We start from the raw sequence: 20,956 nt of genomic DNA, 5'->3' as shown, positions 1-20,956 counted from the left end.
TACTCAAGGGGTTGGATGAAGGGTTGAGGCATCTGGGGCTTTTTAGTTGGGGTGTGTGTGTGTGTTACAGGTGTAGAGAAGTTATGCAAGGTGTAAAAGATGATGAGAGCACAGCAGAGGTTATATTTTCTGAGAATCCTCCGGAAAAACAATTTCTCAAAGGACCTATTGATGGCATTTTACCATTGTACTGTTGAGAGTGTATTAACTTGTGGTCTCTGTGTGTGGTTTGGGAGCTGCAGGGCCAGAGGAAAAACAATGCTGTCCAGGGTTGTAAAGACTGCGGAGAGAATAATTGGGTGCACTCTTCCCACCTTGGATCAAATCTATGCTTCCAGGTGCCATAAGAAAGCTGCAGAGATAGCGCAGGATAGTGCGCACCCCGGAAATGATCTCTTTCAGCTTCTGCCTTCTGGAAGAAGGTACAGGGTTATTAAGACTAGGACTAGCCGCCTGAGAAACAGTTTCTATCCAAATGCGATTTTGGTTTTAAACACAGTGTAAGGTAGTCTTGGGACACGGGTGGTGCTGTGGGTTAAACCACAGAGCCTAGGACTTGCCGATCAGAAGGTTGGTGGTTCGAATCCCCGCAATGGGGTGAGCTCCCGTTGCTCGGTCCCTGCTCCTGCCAACCTAGCAGTTTGAAAGCACGTCCAAGTGCAAGTAGATAAATAGGTACCACTCCAGCGGGAAGGTAAACGGCATTTCCTTGTGCTGCTCTGGTTCGCCAGAAGCGGCTTAGTCATGCTGGCCACATGCTGGCTCCCTCGGCCAGTAAAGCAAGATGAGCTCTGCAACCCCAGAGTCGGTCAGGGGTCCCTTTACCTAAGGTAGTCTTTATGTGAGTATATTGTATTCAATTATGGGGTATCAGAGTTTTTAGGGGCTGACCAGGCTGGGATAGCAGGCTTGTGGGTTTTTGAATGTCTGATGTAGATTTTCTTTCAATTTCGTTGTTCTGTTTGGTACAAGGACAATAAAGATTATCGTATCGTATCTATCTCACCCAACTGCTATGACCGCAGTGGCGTAGCGTGGGTTGTCAGCACCCGGGGCAAGGCAAGTAATTTGCGCCCCTGTTATGTACTGAGTTGAATAGGATCCAAATTGCAGCAGTCTGATTGGTCCAAGAACAATGCAGCAGTATGATTGGTTGGCAGGAACCATCCAATCATGCTCCAGATATAAGTGAATCCACAACCTGATTGGCTTAGAGTAGAATTCCATAATTAACCAATCATGTGCAGCCCATTGTGTAAATAATGTATATAAAGCAGATACTTTGAGGGGACATTTATTCATTCCTCCTCACCACTATGAGCTGAATAAAGAGCATGAAATCACTTTGCGACTCTGAGTATATTTCAGCCCCCTAACCCGTGGACTTGCGCCCCCTAACCCTAACCCCCAGATGTTGCGCTGGGTGCGGCCGGCCCCCCCTGCACCCCCCACGCTACGCCACTGTATGACCCATAACAAAGTGGAAGAAGAAAACTCTTCTTTTTTTCAGGGTCACGGCGCCTCCTAGTGGAGCCAGCAGGCCTGGGCCGGTTTTTATTCCCTTTCCTCGAAGCCCCTCGAGCCTCCATCTCCTCAGCGCGTCGAACTCGCAAGAGAGTCCAAAGTGTTCCCAGGGAATTTGCCGGCGCCCCGGCAGGGAAGCAGCAGGACGCCCGGCGGCGGCTCCCTTGCGCCATATGCCAAGGCAGCTGGACCCCCTTCCCGGAGCGGGCTCGAGCTGGCGACCGCGGGGAGTAACGAGGAGAGCCGCTTGGCGCCCCTGAAGCGAGAAGCGCTGAGGGGAAAACCGACGTCCCGCTTTGGAGGCTGAGCCGCCTCCCCGCCCGCTTTGCCGACTCCACCCCCAGCGGCCGGTTTCCAGGGGGACAAGAGCCCCGCGCCTCCGGAGGCCGGAGGAGGCGGCTGAGGCGCCACCCGCAGCCTCCCTGCCTGCCTGGCTGCTCCTGCGGGTCGCGGGCGGGAGAGGCGCCGCGCGGGACGGGGCTCCCTGGCGAACCGGGGCGCCCTTCTCCCCTCGCGCCGACGAGGAGCATCCGGCTCTTCCCAGGCGCGGCCCCGGCAGTCTGGCCTCTGCCGCTTGGTGAGGAGGCGCGTTTCCACTCGCGGGTCCCCGTCGGGGACGCGGCTGGCTGGAGGTTTTCTCCTCAGAGGAGAAGCCCCGGGTGCAGCCCTGGCACCGTCCCGCTTCGTCCCGCCTTCGGGCCCTTAGTTCGCCCCCCTCTCGGGCACTTGCTGAGGCGAGCGGGCCTTTCCTTCCGCTGCTCTCTACCCTTTCGTGTAAAAAGAGAAATAAACCTCCCACAAGCCCCGTGCGCTTTCTGGGCGTGAATCTCTCACGCCTCACCAGAAATTCGCGGGTTTTGTCAGTGACGTAGCGTGGGTTGTCAGCACCCGGGGCAAGGCAAGTAATTTGTGCCCCCTAACCCGTGGATTTGTGCCCCCTAACCCGTGGATTTGCGCCCCTAACCTGTGGATTTGCGCCCCCTAACCCGTGGATTTGCACCCCCTAATCCTAAACCCCAGATGTTGCGCCCAGTGTGGCCGGCCCCCCCTGCACCCCCCCACGCTACGCCACTGGGTTTTGTGAAGGGGTGAACTTGGCGAGGGACGCGCGCGCGGGGCCAGATCGGATCTTCTGGGCCTGCCGAGCTGGAGGGAAGGAGAGCGCTTTGAAACCTCGCCTGAGACCTAGAAGCGCTGCCTTTCAACAACAAACAGGGTTCCAGAAAGCCCATCACGGCTTCTGGGCAGTATCCAGCCCCTGAGTGCAGGGCCGGATTCACGTATAAAATTTAACAGGGGGAAGAAACTGGATGTACCTTTCCAAAATATAAGATAAAAAACAACTACTTTATTTTTATTTTAGTTCAATGGTTACTTTGATAAAATACATATTTTGTTATGTGCAAATGGCTTTAGATAACCTACTAGGTCCATAAATTACCATATGCAGCGGTGTCCAAACTTTTTTCAAAGAGGGCCAGATTTGATGAAGTGAAGGGCCATGAAGTTGTTGCGGTTTTTTATAATTTTACCCCAAAGTTGTTGAGCTTTTCTTAGGATTGAAGTTGTTGAGGTTTTTTTTTTAGGATTTTACCCCAGGAAACAAACTGCCACAGGGGCTGGATTAAACCGACCAGCGGGCCGGATTAGGCCCCCAAAACGAATTTAGGACATGCCTGCCATATAACATATATTCAACACAAAAAGCAGTGACAATTTGTTGTTGACGAAGGACAAACCTAAATCCGGCCCTGCCTGAGTGCATTCACTGAACTTTGATATATCTGTGCAGCACAGTGCTCTTTTTCTAGAAAAAGAGGTGCCGGATTTGGCCATTAACTTCTCCCTTGTTCTCTTTGAATGGCGGAGCTGAGCTCCAGTGAGCTCCGGCTCTAAAAAAAAGCCCTGCTTATATGTTATGGAGTTGCAGCATATTGTATTTATATATAACCTCACAGAGCAGCATGTTGGCATATGGAAAGGGTTTACACAGCACACAATGGCCTCATTGCCAGGGAATTTTGATGCTGTGAGACATGTTTTCCCCTCTGTCTTAAGATCCAAGTAACAGTGGACTCATTGCCTTCGGTTGTTAATTAGCGTAAGGCAATCACGACAACATGAGTTCATCTAACCCTCTTTTTGAAAAGTCACTGGTGCCTTCTGGGAAATGAAAAAACAAGCTGTATGCATTATTATTTTTTTGCCTGTCTTCTCCAAATCACCCCTTGATGCCTTTGTTTCCTCATCTTTGTCTCTTCCTCCTAGACTTAACATTTATTTCCCATATGGGCTGCCCTTCTCAATATTGAAGCAATATTGAAAGTGAACTGAATTAATATCCTGTCTACAATATTATATTAAAACAAGAGTACAATCAAGTTACACCTTTAGGTGGCAGTTTGAGACTATATTTTATTTTGAAAATGAATACACAGTTTTGTTCATCTGTAATTACTACAGTATATTTGACATGAGAGACATGTGTCCAGTTTTGATTTGTTACAGCCCACCTTTTCTTTATTCAAGAAAAGGAGACCTGTGCTTTAGGTCAAAGCAACCAGCCTTACTTAGTCAGTTAAACTGGGAGATAATGACCTGCCCACGATGACCCAGTTGGCTTTGTGGCCAAGTGCATAACTGAACTTAGCTTCCACATAGCTCAAATTGCCACTGCAACATACTGATGTCTTTCTCTTCTTGATTATGTGGTTGAAGTAGCTTAGTTTTCTTTTGAAATAATGTCTGGCCCTCAGTCCTGAAAAAGGTGTGTTCAGATATGAAGCTTTCATGTTGCAGCCAGCCTATACCGTGTTTTTATCATTACAGTGGTGCCCCGCAAGACGAATGCCTCACAAGATGGAAAACCCGCTAGACGAAAGGGTTTTCCGTTTTGGAGCTGCTTCACAAGACTAATTTCCCTATGGGCTTGCTTCGCAAGACGAAAACGTCTTGCGAGTGTTCCATTTTTTTTCCGCTCCCCCCCTTTTTCTAAGCCGCTAAGCCACTAATAGCCTTTTAGCCGCTAAGCCGCTAAGCCTTTAATAGCCGCTAAACCGCTAATCCGCTAAGCCACTAATAGGGTTGCTTCACAAGACGAAAAAACCGCTAGATGAAGAGACTCGCGGAACGGATTATTTTCGTCTTGCGAGGCACCACTGTACCTTTCTAGTAGTGAGCTCAGGTGCTGATTGCTGACAAGATTGTAACAGAATTGGGACTACTAGGAATCAAGAGGGAGGTACAGAGTTTGGGAATTCCTGATTCTTGGAAAAGGACAGAAATGTTTTTGGGGAAACCCCTGAAGGCCCCCCAAAAGCCTCCCTTAGACAAAAACCAAACCCACCACTGAGAACTGGTCATGCTCACTTGCCCCAGAATGTGACTGTCAGCTAGAAAAGAAAATGTGGGGAGGGGAGAGACAATAGTGGAATGTCCTAGTTCCTCTTAGTTTATACTATTCAATAGGTGACTCAGTGAAACATTTTGTTTCATGCCTACTTGCTCCTTCTAATAACAATCTTTGGTGGCTGAGTGCCTATACATTTAGCAGTGAAACTCAGTAGCAGAGATTTCTGCATATCTAAGGAGTCTCCCAACACACACACACACACACAGCCACACACAGCCACACACAGCGCAGTCCAATAAAGACCCATGGGGTTCCAGCAATATAGATAGCAGTTGAGGCTATAGAGGTAAGAATTAGGACTAGATCTGCTTAGCTTCAGCAAAACCACAACATTTGTACAAATAATTTATTAGGCCCTTTCCCACCATATTGTTTGTTTTTTCATGCCTGGTATTGATGAGCCATCTTATAACTATGTTTTAAAGACATCTCACTACAAGATATTAAAACCATTTGAAATGCATAAACAGCGAATTTTAGTTCTTCTATTAACCTGATCTTGCTTGACACTTCAGTGGGCTGGTTTTTGCTACAATCTTGTTGGTGATCCCTACCTGTTAGACAAATGCAAAGGTTAAGAAGGTGGCCCTGAATGTAAAATTTATGACAGAATAGACATTTTACTCATGTGGACTATCCTGTTTGCACTGCCAATAAATAATTAGAATAGCTTTCATGTATAACTGTGTTTGTTTCAACAGATTGAGCATCTGTCTCCTAAGGTAGAATCACTCTGCTGGAAGTGAAATTGATACGGCATGTACACAGAATGTGATATTCTCACGACTTAAGCGGCTTACTTTCTGTGGAAGGACAATGTCTGGCACTGTTGGTGATGCTAATAGCCCAAATTCAGTCAAGGCCAAAGGTATCCCATTACATTCTGTAGCTGGTGCTAGCATGGGCTTTCAGCAGCCCAACAAGTCGCTAAGCAGAGGAAATCATTCAATCCAGAGACTCTCTAGCGTGAGCTATCCAAGAACGGAACAAGAAACAAGTAACACAAATGAACCACCACACAGAAAATGTTTAAGCAGTACCTACATATCAAAATTGGATAATCAACTACTTGAGGATGCAAGCATTCCTGAGACACAGAAACTGAGAATGGTTGCAAGCTGGGCAGAATTGTTTCATGAGACATCTGTTGTTTGGGACAACCTGCAGGAAGCTGGAAAATCTACCTTGGATTATCGTACAGTGGTTCAAAACAGCAGTGGTGAAGATGCCATAAATAAAAATGCTGACAATTTGGAAAGGAACGCACATGTTTTAAATCCTTTCATAGCCTCTGAAAATAGCTCGACGCGTGCTGAAAGATGTACTCCTCCTGTTTTTTTATGTTGTAATACATCACCTCCTCCTTGCAAGAGTTCTGCTCAAGCAACTAAGCCTGAGAAAGAAGGAAGGGATATTATGCTTTCCACCAACATTTCAGAAGAATGTGAAGTTGAGGATGACATGCATAGTAGCACAAGAGAAGCCAGTTCTTTAAATGCTCATAATGTGTGCAAGCTAGATGATTCATGTACAATTACAGTGGACCAGCACAAAAATGAAACCTTTTTTTGGCCTCCTCTCAGTGATAGTTCAGATGAGGAATTTGCAGATGTGAAGATTGATTGTCTAAAACTACCAGAGAGCAAGGAACACACAAGCCCTCTTAACAGTGATGTTGAGGCAGAAAATATTAAACTCATCAATTTATCTGTGCTGGAAGGCAGACACCCCTTCACAAAAAGTTCTGACATCTGTGAAAAATGGAATCTAGGAACAGAAAAGCTCTTGGAGATCAAAGAATACAAATGCAAAGATTTCATGTGGACTCTCAAACCTAAAGCTTCCAGTGGGACCAATGATGTTGGAGAGACTACAGACAGAAACATCCCTTTTCATCTCAAAGTAAAAAAAGATGCATTAAGGGATGGGAGTTCAGACTTTCAGCCTCTAAAGAAAGGCACCGATCAGAGAAATGCATTTAAATCTGAGCATATGCTAGGGATGGTTAAAACTCTAGAAAGGAAGAATATCACAGAAGAACAAGCAAATAGTACATCTAATGGAAACCACTGTAACAGAGAAGAAAGGGAAACAGAATTTAAATTCCTGATGAAAGATCCAGCCATGCAAATTAAGAGTTTCTGTGGGAACACATTAATGAACCCTTCAGAAAACAGTACTTCAGTCTGTTTGAATCACAGTTATAAAAGCACTTGCTTGGGCAGTAGTAGTGACTGCATTTTGTTAGACATGCTTCTCCAGTTTACTGATAGTGTAGAACCTAAGTCCAATACAGTTCCAATATATGTGCATGGTGATATACATGAAAATGTTTCTGAGGGTGTTGCAAAATCAGAAGTAGGTTCTAAAAAGAATACAGAAGAATTTCTTGTCCCTGGAATAAAAGCTGGTGGTGGTGAGAAGCTATTTTGGAATGACAAATCCCAGTTTGATTCCAACCACAGTGATAGTGTTTTGGCAAAATATTACTTCTATTTGAGTTATCTCAATAAGTCCAAAAGGCTTCAGCAAGAGGTTGAGGACAATCTTCTTTCTTATCAACAACATTTTGGAATTTCTAAAGAAGAAAAAATATCTGCACTCGACTACCATAAGGGTGGTAATATGTATGAGCATAAGGCTACTGAATATACGAACAATGACGTAAGCTACTGCGAGGATAAAAGTTCTGAGGTTATAAAACAACAAAGCCTTCCTGAAAAACAGGAATCAAAGTCTTCTTTTTCATGTAACAGCCCTGAACATTTTTCTAATCTATTATTGACGGAAAAGAAACAATTGGAGAATGGACACATTTTGAAAGGTAAAAATAGACTGGTGTTGTCTAGCAAGATTGTGATGTATATATATATATGATTTTTTACCCTTTTGCATAAAATAATGTGTCAAAATAGCTACATTGTTGTGAACATGGAATATAAGTAGGTATCTGCCAAATTTCATGGAAATGGCTTTATTTCTATACAGGCTGTGGGGTCTCAGTTTTCTGTGTTACGAACATAGCCTTCAAGCCGTTTGTAAACCCATAAACACACAAAATATGATTGTTTTAAAACTTGTAGCGTACGCAAAGGCTTTTTCCAAAAACCTAGGCTGCACTTGAGTGCACACACCACTGAAGACAGTGACACTTCTGAGAAGATGTATATAGGATTGCACTTTCCATATGTTGCACATCAAACTTTTAAGTGCCTTCAGTTAAGCTTCTGTAGCACACAGAGGCTACTATGTGCAAAATGAGTTTGAAAATTGCTCTAATTGCTTTCTCAGGGACTTTGTATGGGGGAAGAGATGCCTGCCTGTTAATGTACTCACCAGCCCCCAGGCTTTCTAGCCACTTGGAGTGGCTTGGACCTTCACAAAAAGATGGAGAACATTTAAAAAAGGCAGCCCTTTGACCACCTCATAATAACGGAAGAATATTTAAAAATCAACATTTTTATGTGGATTTTCAGAAACAACCAATAATATGGGACAGAACATACCTGGAACTGGCCACATGCAGAACTGAGACACACTGTAAATAGACTGATCCATCCATTCCTAGCAAAAGGCTAGGAAATGCCGGGAATTATGAATGAATATCTTTCCCAATATATTATTTATTTGTTATGATTCTACTTAATAACATTAGAAGAATTCTGAGTGACCTGGTCCCATGCTACTCTAGTAATGTTTATAGCGTCGAACCAATATTGGGTGGGGTGAACCAGATGGCACTGCCAGCTCTGGGTTCATTTGAAGTTGTGTCACATCATGGATATGGCTCCTATGCTTCTGCAATAATGCATGGGCAGAAAAAAAGGCAAAGAGCAAGCAGGAGTACATGGCCAAAACAACATGGCCATTGCTCAACATAAAGCTTAGGAAGGCTGGTTTCAAGCCAGATGGGTTATTGCTTGGTCTAATTGCTATGACACCACTCTTGATAACAGAGTAGGGGTGCAAGTCCTCTTCTGGTCACTCATGTAAGGAGAAGCTGAGAATGTGACACTGCTCTACATTTTCTGGACCAAAACAAGTGTGATGTGGGAACTCTGTGGTCTGTTCTCCCAACACTTCATCATAATCAAAAAGCAGCTGGATCAGAGCTCTAATTTCGATTGGAACAGAAGGTGAGTTCTAAGGGAGTAGAGTTTACCTTTTCCCTTTCGGTGCTGATTTTGTGAGTGACTCTCCTTTCAACTCTCTTTATCATGCCTGTTTTCAGCTCCCAAGCAGAGCTAATAGCAGTTTGGAGAGGGGGGATTGATTGTGGAAGTAGGGGAGAAGAGTTAAACATTATCTCCCTAGCACCACCTCTGTTGTCAAAATCAGAACATCCACAGCTGTTTTTGAGATTTACTTTCTAATTTGTTTTATGAAAATATTGGGAGAACTGACTGTGGATCTCACAGACCATATCTGTTCTGGCCATTTTAAGTTGCCTTTTGTACCATCCATGCCTTACGCTTGGCAGTGAATTAAAAGAGAAGATGGTCTGAATGTATATTTGGGAATGAATGAATATTGGCGCTGTGGTCTAAACCACTGCGTCTCTTGGGCTTGCCAATCAGAAAGTTGGCAGTTTGAGTCCATGCAATGGGGTGAGGTCCTGTTGCTCTGTCCCAGATAAATATGGTAGGTACTGCTGCAGTGGGAAGGTAAATGGTCTTTCTATTGCACCAGAAGTGGTTTAGTCATGCTGGCCATGACTCGGAAAGCTGTCTGGACAAACACCAGCTCCTTCAGCCTGAAGCGAGATGGGCGCCGCACCCCATAGTCACCTTTGACTGGGCATAACCATCCAGGGGTCCTTTACCTTTACCTCATATGGAAATACGCATCCATGTTTGTAGATGATTACGTCATAACCCTTGAGTCTGCTTTTATTGTTATGACTATGGAACTACCTGTGACTGCATCGTCTTTTGTAGGCAAGGAGCTTTTGGGGGCCATGAAAATCAGCACAGATGCGGTTGGTCTTAAGAGGTGCTCTGAGAGATCCAGCACTGTATGTGCATCTTTCGCGCAGAGAGAGCGGAAGCCAAGGTTTGCCCTTTTATGTTTAAATATTTACCACCCAGTGATGTGTTATTGAATGTATTTTGTTGGCTTTTGAAAGAAGGATGGGTTTGCCCTGATTCCCTGCAGGTAGCCTAAGTGAAATGTCTGTGTTAATTTCCCATGATGTCAAGATTAAAGTTTTACAAAGGAACTAATAGACCATCCCTTAAAAAACAATGGTTTATGTCTTTAAGAGAACTTTGATTTATTGTGGTTTTCCCTGCAGACTTCTTCTCATTTAATTTAAAAGGCTAGTTGGGAAAGTGTTTCATTAGAGCTGATACAAGAAACCCTAATATTAGTTGTAATCACTTTCTACACCTATGTGTACATTTTTTCAGCATCATAATTCTGTGTTATCAAAATGTATGGGTTTCATCAGTGATGAATACATTCATCATGTTTTGTGCTTACATAGGCAGAAATTAGCTGATCATTTTTTTTCTTCTGGAAGATCTTTTGTGTGAATTAATTTAAGCAATTAAAATACATTATTTGCCTTTTAACTGATTAATTATAATTTAAATAAGTTTGTGTTTTACCAAAACAGCAATATTGGGTGTCTTTTGCAATCATTAAGGATGTGTAAAGTATCTACTTACAATCTAATCCCTGTTACTATGCAAAGCTATGTTTAATATTTTGTTCTTTTCTTATAAAATTTAATAACCCCTCAAAGATAAACATGTATGTTCTTAATCTGTAGTTTGCCCAACTGAAAGTCCTTCTCCACAAAAATATTGTGAGAAAGGTCGCTATTATTCTTTCCTTTTAGATACTTTAGAGGGGACAGTGGCTCAGTTTAGGTATGATAATTTTGAGCTGATTAAACCTTGATTTATTGGCCATGTGCTTGTGTGTTCCATCCTCTCCTGCATATTTATTTCATTGTTGCCTTATTTGAATGTGTCCGGGTGACCTACACACACAATTAAAAAACAACCACCATTTTAACAATAAAACAATACTTTGCTTTGGCACGTCTATCTCTTGATTACAGTTTCCTGTGACTTCTGAACCTGGTTTTATCTTCTGGTTTGTAAGTCCCAATTAAACCATGGTTTCTTGATTTGGATGTGAGAAGCAATAATAGACTCATATAGGAAGGAACAAGGAAGGGGAATGTGATGATATATCTCATTCTTTGACTGATAGCAAATGATAAGCCATGGTTTATGTCTGAACTGTGTCACTGTCTTACCCAAGAATGAGAAAGGAATTGAAGCCATATATCCAACATAGATGTCATCTTTCCCCAACCTGGTGCCCTCCATATTCATTTGTACTACATCTCCCATCATCCTGACTGTTGGCTATGCTGGCTGTGGTTTACGAGAGTTGAAGTACAAAATATTTAGAGGGCCCCAGGCAGGGGAATACTTTTCTAAGTCAAACACTCCATCCATCCGTATCGGCTCTTGTGGAGTATTTTATTTCCATTTAATTTTGTTTGTTTTTCTTTCAATAGATCACAACATACTCAAAGACCAGCACAGACCAGTGAAAGAACAAGGAAAGGAAGTTATAAGTCTCAGAGCCGTCCATCTTCAGGTGTGTGAAATCTGGAGTAACCTACTTGGTGTCAAAGCCTCTGTTCTTATATTTGTTTCCATGCGTTGCATGTGAAAGGGGTGCAGGATTGTGACAGTTGGCACTGTCCTTGCAGGAAACGAGAGCTGCCCCCACCCTGTTTTATCATGCTTTGCATTGTGGGAGACTTCAGAATGAGTGGCAGGAAAACATGTGTCTGCAAGAAGATCAAACCTATCCATTCTTAAGGAAATCAGTCCTGAGTTCTCACTGGAAGGCCAGATCCTGAAGCTGAGACTCCAATACTTTGGCCACCTCATGAGAAGAGAAGACTCCCTGGAAAAGACCCTGATGTTGGGAAAGATGGAGGGCACAAGGAGAAGGGGACGACAGAGGATGAGATGGTTGGACGGTGTTCTCGAAGCTACCGGCATGAGTTTGACCAAACTGTGGGAGGCAGTGGAAGACAGGAGTGCCTGGCGTGCTCAGGTCCATGGGGTCACAAAGAGATGGACACGACTAAACGACTAAACAACAACAACAATTTTTCTTGATCTTGTACCTAAATGTTTGTAGAATAGGATATATTGCTACAATAAGCCTTCTTACACATTTCTGCTTTAATATAGGCTGCAACCCTTGTAAACAGACCAGTATGCATTCCGTCTCTGAAACAACTGTACCATGTAAAGATCAGAAGAAAACATCTAATAATCAGAACACAAAGAAAAGTTTTCTTAAAAATGCAAATGCATGTAAGTTAATGCCTATATATATATTGTGAACTGAGATACAGCTGTCAATCATTCTGTGGGTTTCCTTTTTTTTTTTTGGTGGGGGGCACATATGTCTTGTTTTTTCATAGAAGTGAAACCAATTGTAGACAGGAAAAAACCCCAAACCCCAATTGGGTATGCATAATCTTCTGAGCCTCACCTAAAGTGAAAACAACAACACCCAAACCTCTCTTTAGATAAAAGACTTACATTTTTTAAACAATTTTTCACAGGGTAATTCAATAGATGAACTATATATAGTCATGATGCAAAAATTGACATGATCCCATTTGAATACTGGGCTTTTCTAAGAGAGCTTCACTATTTGCAGTTATAGCGGAACCCATTGCTGTGCAGTAATTCTTATAGGCTTATGTCTGTTATAGGCTGGTATTAAAAAATATTCAGGCTACAGATTTTTTGAGACACAATGCAATTCAGATAAGGTCAAGTTATGCAATATTTTGATCAAAAGGATTCTGAAAGGTTTGCCGAATTAGTGCAACTTTAGGGGATCCCACGTCAAATCTTTTTGCTTCCACAGGGACAGAACTCAGACAGGAGCACGAAACTGCTGTTAAAGAATATGATGAAATAAATACAGTAAGTATATTTTATGGTAAGTATATTTTGTGTGCTGAATAACATAGAAGTTAGAAGTTCTGGAAACAATTTTTTAAGATGGGAGACTGATGTGTTTCCGTCCCATCAAGAATAGGCTCCTCACAGTTGCTAGTGAGACAAAGAAAATACAGTTTTGAAATTGGATCAACTGAGTTTTAGTTCCTTGCTGTCTTGCTCAAGGTGTGTGCCATTACTTTGTAGTTGACTGGCTGCATTCCGCCCCCTGGCCCCCCCCCCATTATTTGGCACAACACACAGGAATCTTTTTGATTTTTAGGAATGGCATAGTGACAGCAAGCTCTTACCATGGCTCCTTCTTCCTGATGAATTGTGGCTTTGCATCTTCTCGCTGCTGACTCATAAAGATATTACTCGGGTTTCCCAAGTTTGTCAACGTTTTTATCGGCTTGCAGGAGATGAGTCCTTCTGTAAGTACCTTTGGGAATGGATAAACAGTAAGGTAACCAGCCTGGCAAATTCAGGCACCATGGTGCCTGCAAAGGCTTTCACTGGTGCCCTAGGTGGGTGACCCAGGTTCTGAGGTCTCATGGGGAGCGGGGAGTCCCTAGTCCTCCTAAAAAGAAAGTTATTGAGCAAAATGTGAAAGCACCTTCTAAGCAATTTCTGTGAAATGAGATCAAGTATGGGCATCTTGTACTGGTTCTGAGGAATGTTCATTGCTGCTATTAGACACAAACAGTGTATGTTTGTGTAAATCAGGACCAGTCAATGATCAGGACCAGTAGGACATAGCTGACTTAGTACGGTAAGCATAAGTTTGTCAGGGAGGCTGTCTTGTCTTATTTTGTCTTACACCACACACCCCCTGGCAGCCATTTTGTTATGTCACATCCCCACATAGCAGCTATTTTTTCACTGGCGCCTCCACACCCTCAAAATTTGATATATGCCTGTTGGTCCAGAAACAGCCCCCCCCCCCAATTCTACACACATATGAAAATTACTTCAGTGGTGGTGATGAGACATCTGAAGGTAGAAGGCTCGCTTTCAGGGTGCCAGGCAGCCTACATGATGCACACAGCTCTGTGGCCCCCCTCACCCCATTGCCCCCCACTCACTGCTCTTCCTGGTGCATGCTCTCTGCCAATTTGGAACACATACTGTAATGGTGTGAGCGGGCATAGCATTAGTACAGCAATGCTTGTGATACCTGCTGGAACCTATTGCATTGCATCCATTGTCAGTCATACTCAGAGTAGGCCCACTGAAATTAATCGACATGATTAGCTTAGGTCTATTAATTTCATTGGGTTTACTCTGAAAAGGATTAGCACTGTGATACAGCCAGTTATACTTATTGTGTATGTTTTCCTGCCTCACAAAATAGTAAATCCACGTCTATCTATCGTCTGCCTATCATCAAAGAATCCAGCAGAATCCTTTGATGGATCCAAGTCACTTCTATGAACAGAAGGAGGCCTTCTGCTTACAGAAGGTCTGGATCCAACCTGCCATGTGGGGCAGAGCTGCTATACTACCTTCTGGACAGGTGGGTTGCTACTGCATCCAAGGAGGCAGGGGGTGAGGTTGGAGTGGTGCAATTGCACTGATGAAGCCAATCCAGCACTCCTGCTGGTGTGTTTGCACTGTGCCAGTCTTCCTGCCACTTTACCCCTTGCTCCTACTGCTAGGCAAGAGCAACTTTCCTTCTAAGAAGCTAGGAAAGAGCAGCTCTGTCCCACTGTATGAGCCATTTCTGGCTACAGAGCCATGGCTTCTTATCTTTGGATAATGAAGGGGCCTTGTAATTTTTCTACAGAGAAATTAAGCTTCTCATTTTACTACTTCCTTCCTTAAAAAGGAAAAACAGAAACAAAACAATGTTTGTTTAAAGTGCCAGATCCCGTTGTATGAAAGTGGGCCGGCTTCTGCTGGCAAATTTCTGAGAAAAGGAGCGTGCTTAGGGCTGTGGCTAGGGAGGAAAACAAACTGAAGGTCAACTGCTGTAGCAGGTACACCTGCGCTTGTGTCACATTCCCACACTGAATTCCAAAGCAAATACTGAACACCTTGGGCAAACAAAGGTGGGCAATTAGACAAAGCCAAGTGCTGCAATTCACTAATGCTGCATAAATGTTGTAGAAGCGAATGCCTCTTTGAGTTTTGTGCTTTGTTTTTAATAACCAAGGTTAGCGTTATGCCTGATCTTTGACTCTTTACAGAAAACTTCTGGTTTGTTTTGTTGTTGAAGCAGCTTGCAAACAAGAGAGAAAAGAGCAAATTTATGGCAAAAGTTTCAGTAAGGGGAGGGAAAGGGTGAACATATGTATGAACTTCAGTAAATAAGCCAAACAATAAAATAAGTTTGATTTCCTGGAGGGCAGGTAATGCAGAGTTCTTTGTGGCGACCTTTGTGGTGAACTTTCCGGTGACTTGGATGCAGCCAGGATTGCCCGACATATCTTTTATTTCTTTTGATTTTCTGAAGTGAATGCTTTAAGCATGGTTGGTGTTGCAAACAAGGTTTAAACTTTATGGGAAGAAAATTGAAGGAAATAATGACTGAGCAGGAGGTAACAAGGAAATAATTTTCAAGCAATATGATTACCAGCATCCAAAGAGGCTGACGTGAAGCTGGGAATACACGCTGAGCCTTACCTTCCGAACGCTCACCACTTTCGGTAGGGCATTCAGATTGAGGCCAAAGCTGCACCATGCATTTAAAACACTATTATACCACTTCAATAGTTTCAGCTTTCCGCGAAGAATCCTGAGAACTGTAGTTTGTTGAAGATGCTGAGAGTTGATAGGGGACCTGTAGTACTCTCACAGAGCTACAATTCCCAGAGTTCCATGGGAAGAGGGATCAGTTTTTAAACCAGTCTGGAAATGGTAGCTCTGTGAGGGGAATAGGGAAGCCATGATTGTTATAGTAGTGTAATACTGTTTTAAATGTGTGGTGCAGATGTGGCCTAAATTGTACCTAAAACAGCACTCTTCTTTCTAACAACTGAATCTTGCTTAACAGATTCTGAATGTTTTTGCAGAACATAAAATGTTAGCAGTAACAGCCAAGGCAATGGCTTGTGCTTTCATGGGCTAGGAGTGGGGCCAAAGAGAAGCTTTTGGGAGCTTCATGGAAAAAAGCAATGCTGGAAACAGCCATAGATGGGACAGGAAATGGAGGAGGCCACTATGAGTTGAAGACCATATTAAAAACCGAATGACCCACAAACCGTGGGTGTTCAGGGGGTGCTAGTGTACAAAAAGACGCGGGTGGCACTGTGGGTAAAAACCTCAGCGCCTAGGGCTTGCCGATCGAAAGGTCGGCGGTTCGAATCCCCGCGGCGGGGTGCTCTCCCATTGCTCGGTCCCAGCACCTGCCAACCTAGCAGTTCGAAAGCACCCCCCGGGTGCAAGTAGATAAATAGGGACCGCTTACTGGCGGGAAGGTAAACGGCGTTTCCGTGTGCTGCGCTGGCTCGCCAGATGCAGCTTTGTCACGCTGGCCACGTGACCCGGAAGTGTCTCTGGACAGCGCTGGCCCCTGGCCTCTTAAGTGAGATGGGTGCACAACCCTAGAGTCTGTCAAGACTGGCCCGTACGTGCAGGGGTACCTTTACCTTTACCTAGTGTACACAAAATGTTCCCTGATTCCACCTTCCACACTAAGGCTGGACTGAATACCTTCCCTCCCTCATCTTTTCTTGTTTTGGAAAAGCTAAACTAATAAATCGGTAACAGTTTGTTTGCACAGCTTATAACAGATGACTCTGCTTTGAAAGAGCACTTGATCTGTGAGCTGTTTGTGCCAAGCAAAACTTCACCCCTAAATAAAACACTCTTGAACACAGGAAGATACGTGATTTGCAGCCCTAAAAATGGCACTGATTCTCACAGAATAATGGATAGGTAGCCGTGTTGGTCTGCCATAGTCAAAATAAAAAAAATCCTTCCAGTAGCACCTTAAAGACCAACTAAGTTAGTTCTTGGTATGAGCTTTCGTGTGCATGCACACTTCTTCAGATGCACACCAATCCATACAATTAACTCTGGGATTCTTCTTCTTCAGGTATCTGAAGAACTGTGCATGCACACGAAAGCTTATACCAAGAACTAACTTAGTTGGTCTTTAAGGTGCTACTGGAAGGAATTTTTTTATTTTCACAGAATAATGTTCATTCATGCAGTGAGTATTTGAAATTTCTCTGTGTTCATTGGCAGTGGTGGTGGTATTATACTTATTTAGACTGCTGTATCTATCTTTGATTCCTGTAAAGGAGAGGTGACTAACCTATAGCCCTCCATATGTTGCTGGACTTCCCGCTCCTAGCCAATGTGGCCAGTGGCCGGGGATGATGGAAGTTGTTGCCCAACAACAGCTGCAAGCCGCAGGTTAGACACCTCTGTTGTTGAGAAACATCAGCATTTCACTGTTGTTCTAAATTGCCTCTCACTCCTCAAGGGACTCTGTGGCACATGTGGAGAACCAATTTATAAATATCACACAATAAAGAAAAAAAGAGAGAGGAAATGTAACATCAGAATGAGGGCATAAATTTTTACAAATGTTGTATATGCTAATGCACTTGTCAAACTGTTAATTATTTATGGACAACTTCAAGGCCCCTGCACTTCCTTCTTATAGTTATTCATCTTTAGACTGGACTTAGACCAGATAGCCATTGAAATAGAGTACTGAGGATGCGTGACCATCCTAGAGGTCAAGCTGAACCAGGCTTTATGAGCCGGTGTGATGGAGTAGTTAAAGTGTTGAACTGGGAAGAAGGAGACCTGCATTCAAATCCCCACTCTGCTATGAAGCTCACTGGGTAAACTTGAGATGGTCACTCCAGCCTCACCCACCTCACAGGATTGTTCAGAGGATAAAATAAGGACAGTGAAAGACTATGAATGCTGTCTCTGAGCTTGGATGAAGGGTGATATTAAAACATCCTAACTTCAGTGGAGAGTCTACATCCCTTTGTAGAGCCACGGCTGCTCCTGGGGGAGTTTATATGGTGGTGTGATCAACCACACACCAGGAAAGGTGAAGATGGATAAATTAAGAGCTTTTGAGGGGGAGCCAATCAGACACATGATTGGTATATGGGAGACCATTGCCAAAATAACATGGCTCTGTCCTAGCTCTTGAAAATAGCCAGGGTCAAGGCTCGAAACTGGGCTCCTGACCATCAAAATATACGGAAAATGGTTTAATCTCAAACTGCATATTTCCAAACCATTTAATCTGTACCAATCCATACAATTAACTCTGGGATTCATATTCAATTTATTTATGCATATATAGAACATCTATCTTTTTTTCCTTTTTTGAAACAGACAGAATCAAATGCTGTGTCAGGTGATTAGTCACTGTTGGGAAGCATGGGTGCAGCCAGGACTTTCGTTGGGGAGGGGGGACAGAACCGATGTGATTGGTCAGTTGGTTAAGTATTTCTATTGTTTTTCTTGCTCTAGAGGAAGCAGCTCCCCCCCATCCCCCCTTAGCTACATGCATGTTGGAAACCAATCTATGAGTTTTTAAATGTGTAGGGCACGTAGCAATTTTCATCAAACTTTTGCTACCTCCTTGCACTGTTTCTTGGCCAAGTCTCCTTAACAGTTTACCCAACAGCTGAATGCTAATTCCGTTGCTATGTACACTAGTGAGTGACGATAACAGGACACACAGGAGGAGAGTCAAACCCTTCAAAGAGCCCTTTCCTTGCAAATACGTCTGGATGACTTACTCAGTTCTTGAAAACCTCTTCCCACAGTACTGCTGACAACAGGAATCAAATGGCTCCCTGCCCCACACACATTAAAGCAGTTTCATTAAAACAAAGTGTTTAGCTCTTTCCGCTTCATTCTAGGGATGCTAAGGCCTGGGACTTTTATCTCTCTTTCCTTGGCCACAGCACATGTGGGGGGCTGCTAGTCAGTCACCTGTAGCTTAACATACCCTGACGGAAGGAGCTGGGTTCTTAAACACAAGAAAGAGACCAGGGAACTAACAAAGGAGGTATCAGCTGGGAGTGAACCACAGGGAACAAAATCATTTTCACCAGTTGAGGATTAAAAGCTGTTTCCCCCGAGGAGGGTGGTGGGCAGGGGAAGGCTTGGAGACAAACACTTTTGGATACTGCCAGGATTGTATTTGGCAGAAATGCTGGGCTTTTAACAAGCCTGAGGCTACGTGAATATGTGCATATAATTTCAGGTGGTTATTCTTTTCTTTTTTGGGGATGTTAATGGGTTTTTTAATGCTGGGGCTAATAAGCTGGGTCTTGCGCACAGAGTCAAGCAGTGCAGAACTAATTAGCTGACATCATCAGCGCTGTTGCTGGAGGAAGTTGATACAAGGGAGCTGAACGGCACAATCTGATTCTGGGAATGAAACCGGGCATGACCGACGGCTCAGCTATTCTTCATGCAAGGCTGGACCTAGTTTTGAGCAGCGGTCCTCAAGTTACTCAAATCTGATTAGTTTGTTAGGCTGGAAACAAAGGTAGCTATTGTACTAATTGGACACTTCTGCTTTTTTTATTTATCTACTTGATTGACAAATTTATATACCAGCCTTCATCAAACAGATTCCAGACTAGTTTACAATAAAACAATGTAAGCCACAACATGCAAAAACAGAAGAATTTTAAAAGCAGCAGTAAGTTGTAATAAAGAAAATGTTTCATTGCTCTTAAGATGTGTTGGTCCTCATGTGAAAACAGTGATGACATAGGTGAAAGACCATCAGTATGTACAAAGTAAGAATTCGTCAGTTTTTGTTTCTTATTTTTCCAGTGTTAAGTTCATATTGCTATATTTCCATATCAACTTTTTTTAAAAGCCTTCACAAAACGTCACTAGCATTTTAGTGCACAATTGTTCAAATAAACTTTTTTTGGCACTTTTTCCTAATAAACACATTTCTTCAAATAATTCCCCAATGTAATATATTTTGTGTGCTTGTTATTGCTATGGACATTTCCCCTAGTATATGAATTTCTGTACACATTTTGTCTGAGAACTGCATCACAAAATTCAGATAAATGTGAATTTTGAAGGATAGCTGCATCTCAGGTAGCAGATTGTTATGGGAAGTAAGAATTAGGTAAGAATTTCTCCCCCTTCCCTAATAATATGAGGTGCTGAGGTTGGGAATTCATTTCCTAATTCCTGGGTTTGAGACCAGGTAGGCTCTGTATGTTTGTTAATTATATTTCATATTATCCTATATCCTGGAGTCATTGGTCCTGATATGCTATTTTGTTTTGTTTATGGCATTTTATCTGGAATAGAGCATCTCTCTTTATTATGACAAAATGTATACTGTTGCATTCTTAAACTGCTGCCTATTATATTTAAAATGCATTCACTAGAATTTCCTCCTCGCCCAAGACTTTTGTTTCCCCCACGTGCTTTCTGTTAACTTTCTACGATAGGTATGGGTTGTCTGCTCTCTCTGTGCTAGATGTTGTGCTTTTCATAAACTATTTTCATTGGTTTATCCATTTTTATATACAAAAAGTGTCTCAAACATCTTATGAATGAATGGATGGATCACATAGGATGGCGTAGGTCTCCTTTCATGCCTTCTGTCCCTTTTTTATTCTCCCCTCCCCACCTTGTTGCTGTAGTGTATCCCATGCAAAGGGGCAGGTTATCCGTAGGGATGATTCCCTATGCTTCTCCACAATTCCAGGAGTGCTTTCCACAGTTCTGTATCCTCTGCTCATCTGCACTACCGCCACAAACAAAGGCCTTTGGCATCAACTTTAGCATTGTGAGAACCTCTGTTTTGATTTAAATCAGCACGCTAGTGTGTAGCCCTCTTAAGGTTTTCAAACTAGCTTGAATCTATGTGCTGGGGCAAAGTAGAGTTAAAAATCAAGCTGTTGTGGCTATGCTTCTGAACGTATGATGTTATTGCGTATTTGCCACTGATGTCAATAAATCCTTAGGAGTAATAAGATTTGGCATTGGAGGCTACTTGACTAAATAGTAAGTACTGTACTATTGATAGCATATTCCAGGAACACATTATTCTTCTAGACATACT

The 20,956-nt window shown here is 43.1% G+C and overlaps 1 protein-coding gene across 2 annotated transcripts in view; it reads left to right on the top strand.

Annotated features, from left to right (window-relative positions):
* Positions 1-1,485: 1,485 nt before the first annotated feature.
* The window catches only part of LOC310688404 (uncharacterized protein), a 41,292-nt gene continuing 21,821 nt past the window's right edge, over positions 1,486-20,956 (top strand). Inside the window, exons 1-7 of one of the 2 annotated variants that reach the window (XM_083464804.1) lie at positions 1,486-2,109; positions 5,638-7,760; positions 9,874-9,988; positions 11,472-11,554; positions 12,163-12,288; positions 12,854-12,912; positions 13,211-13,361. In XM_083464804.1, coding sequence (XP_083320930.1) covers positions 5,753-7,760; positions 9,874-9,988; positions 11,472-11,554; positions 12,163-12,288; positions 12,854-12,912; positions 13,211-13,361 — 2,542 coding nt within the window. In that variant the 5' untranslated portion in view covers positions 1,486-2,109; positions 5,638-5,752. The remainder of the gene's footprint in view (positions 2,110-5,637; positions 7,761-9,873; positions 9,989-11,471; positions 11,555-12,162; positions 12,289-12,853; positions 12,913-13,210; positions 13,362-20,956) is intronic. The other variant, XM_083464803.1, reaches the window with a different exon arrangement.

Source organism: Podarcis liolepis (assembly GCF_965112155.1).
Source record: "Podarcis liolepis genome assembly, chromosome: 11".
Lineage (NCBI taxonomy): Eukaryota > Metazoa > Chordata > Lepidosauria > Squamata > Lacertidae > Podarcis > Podarcis liolepis.
Note: the sequence above shows the minus strand (reverse complement) of the source record. Positions and strands in the feature narration are given on the sequence as shown.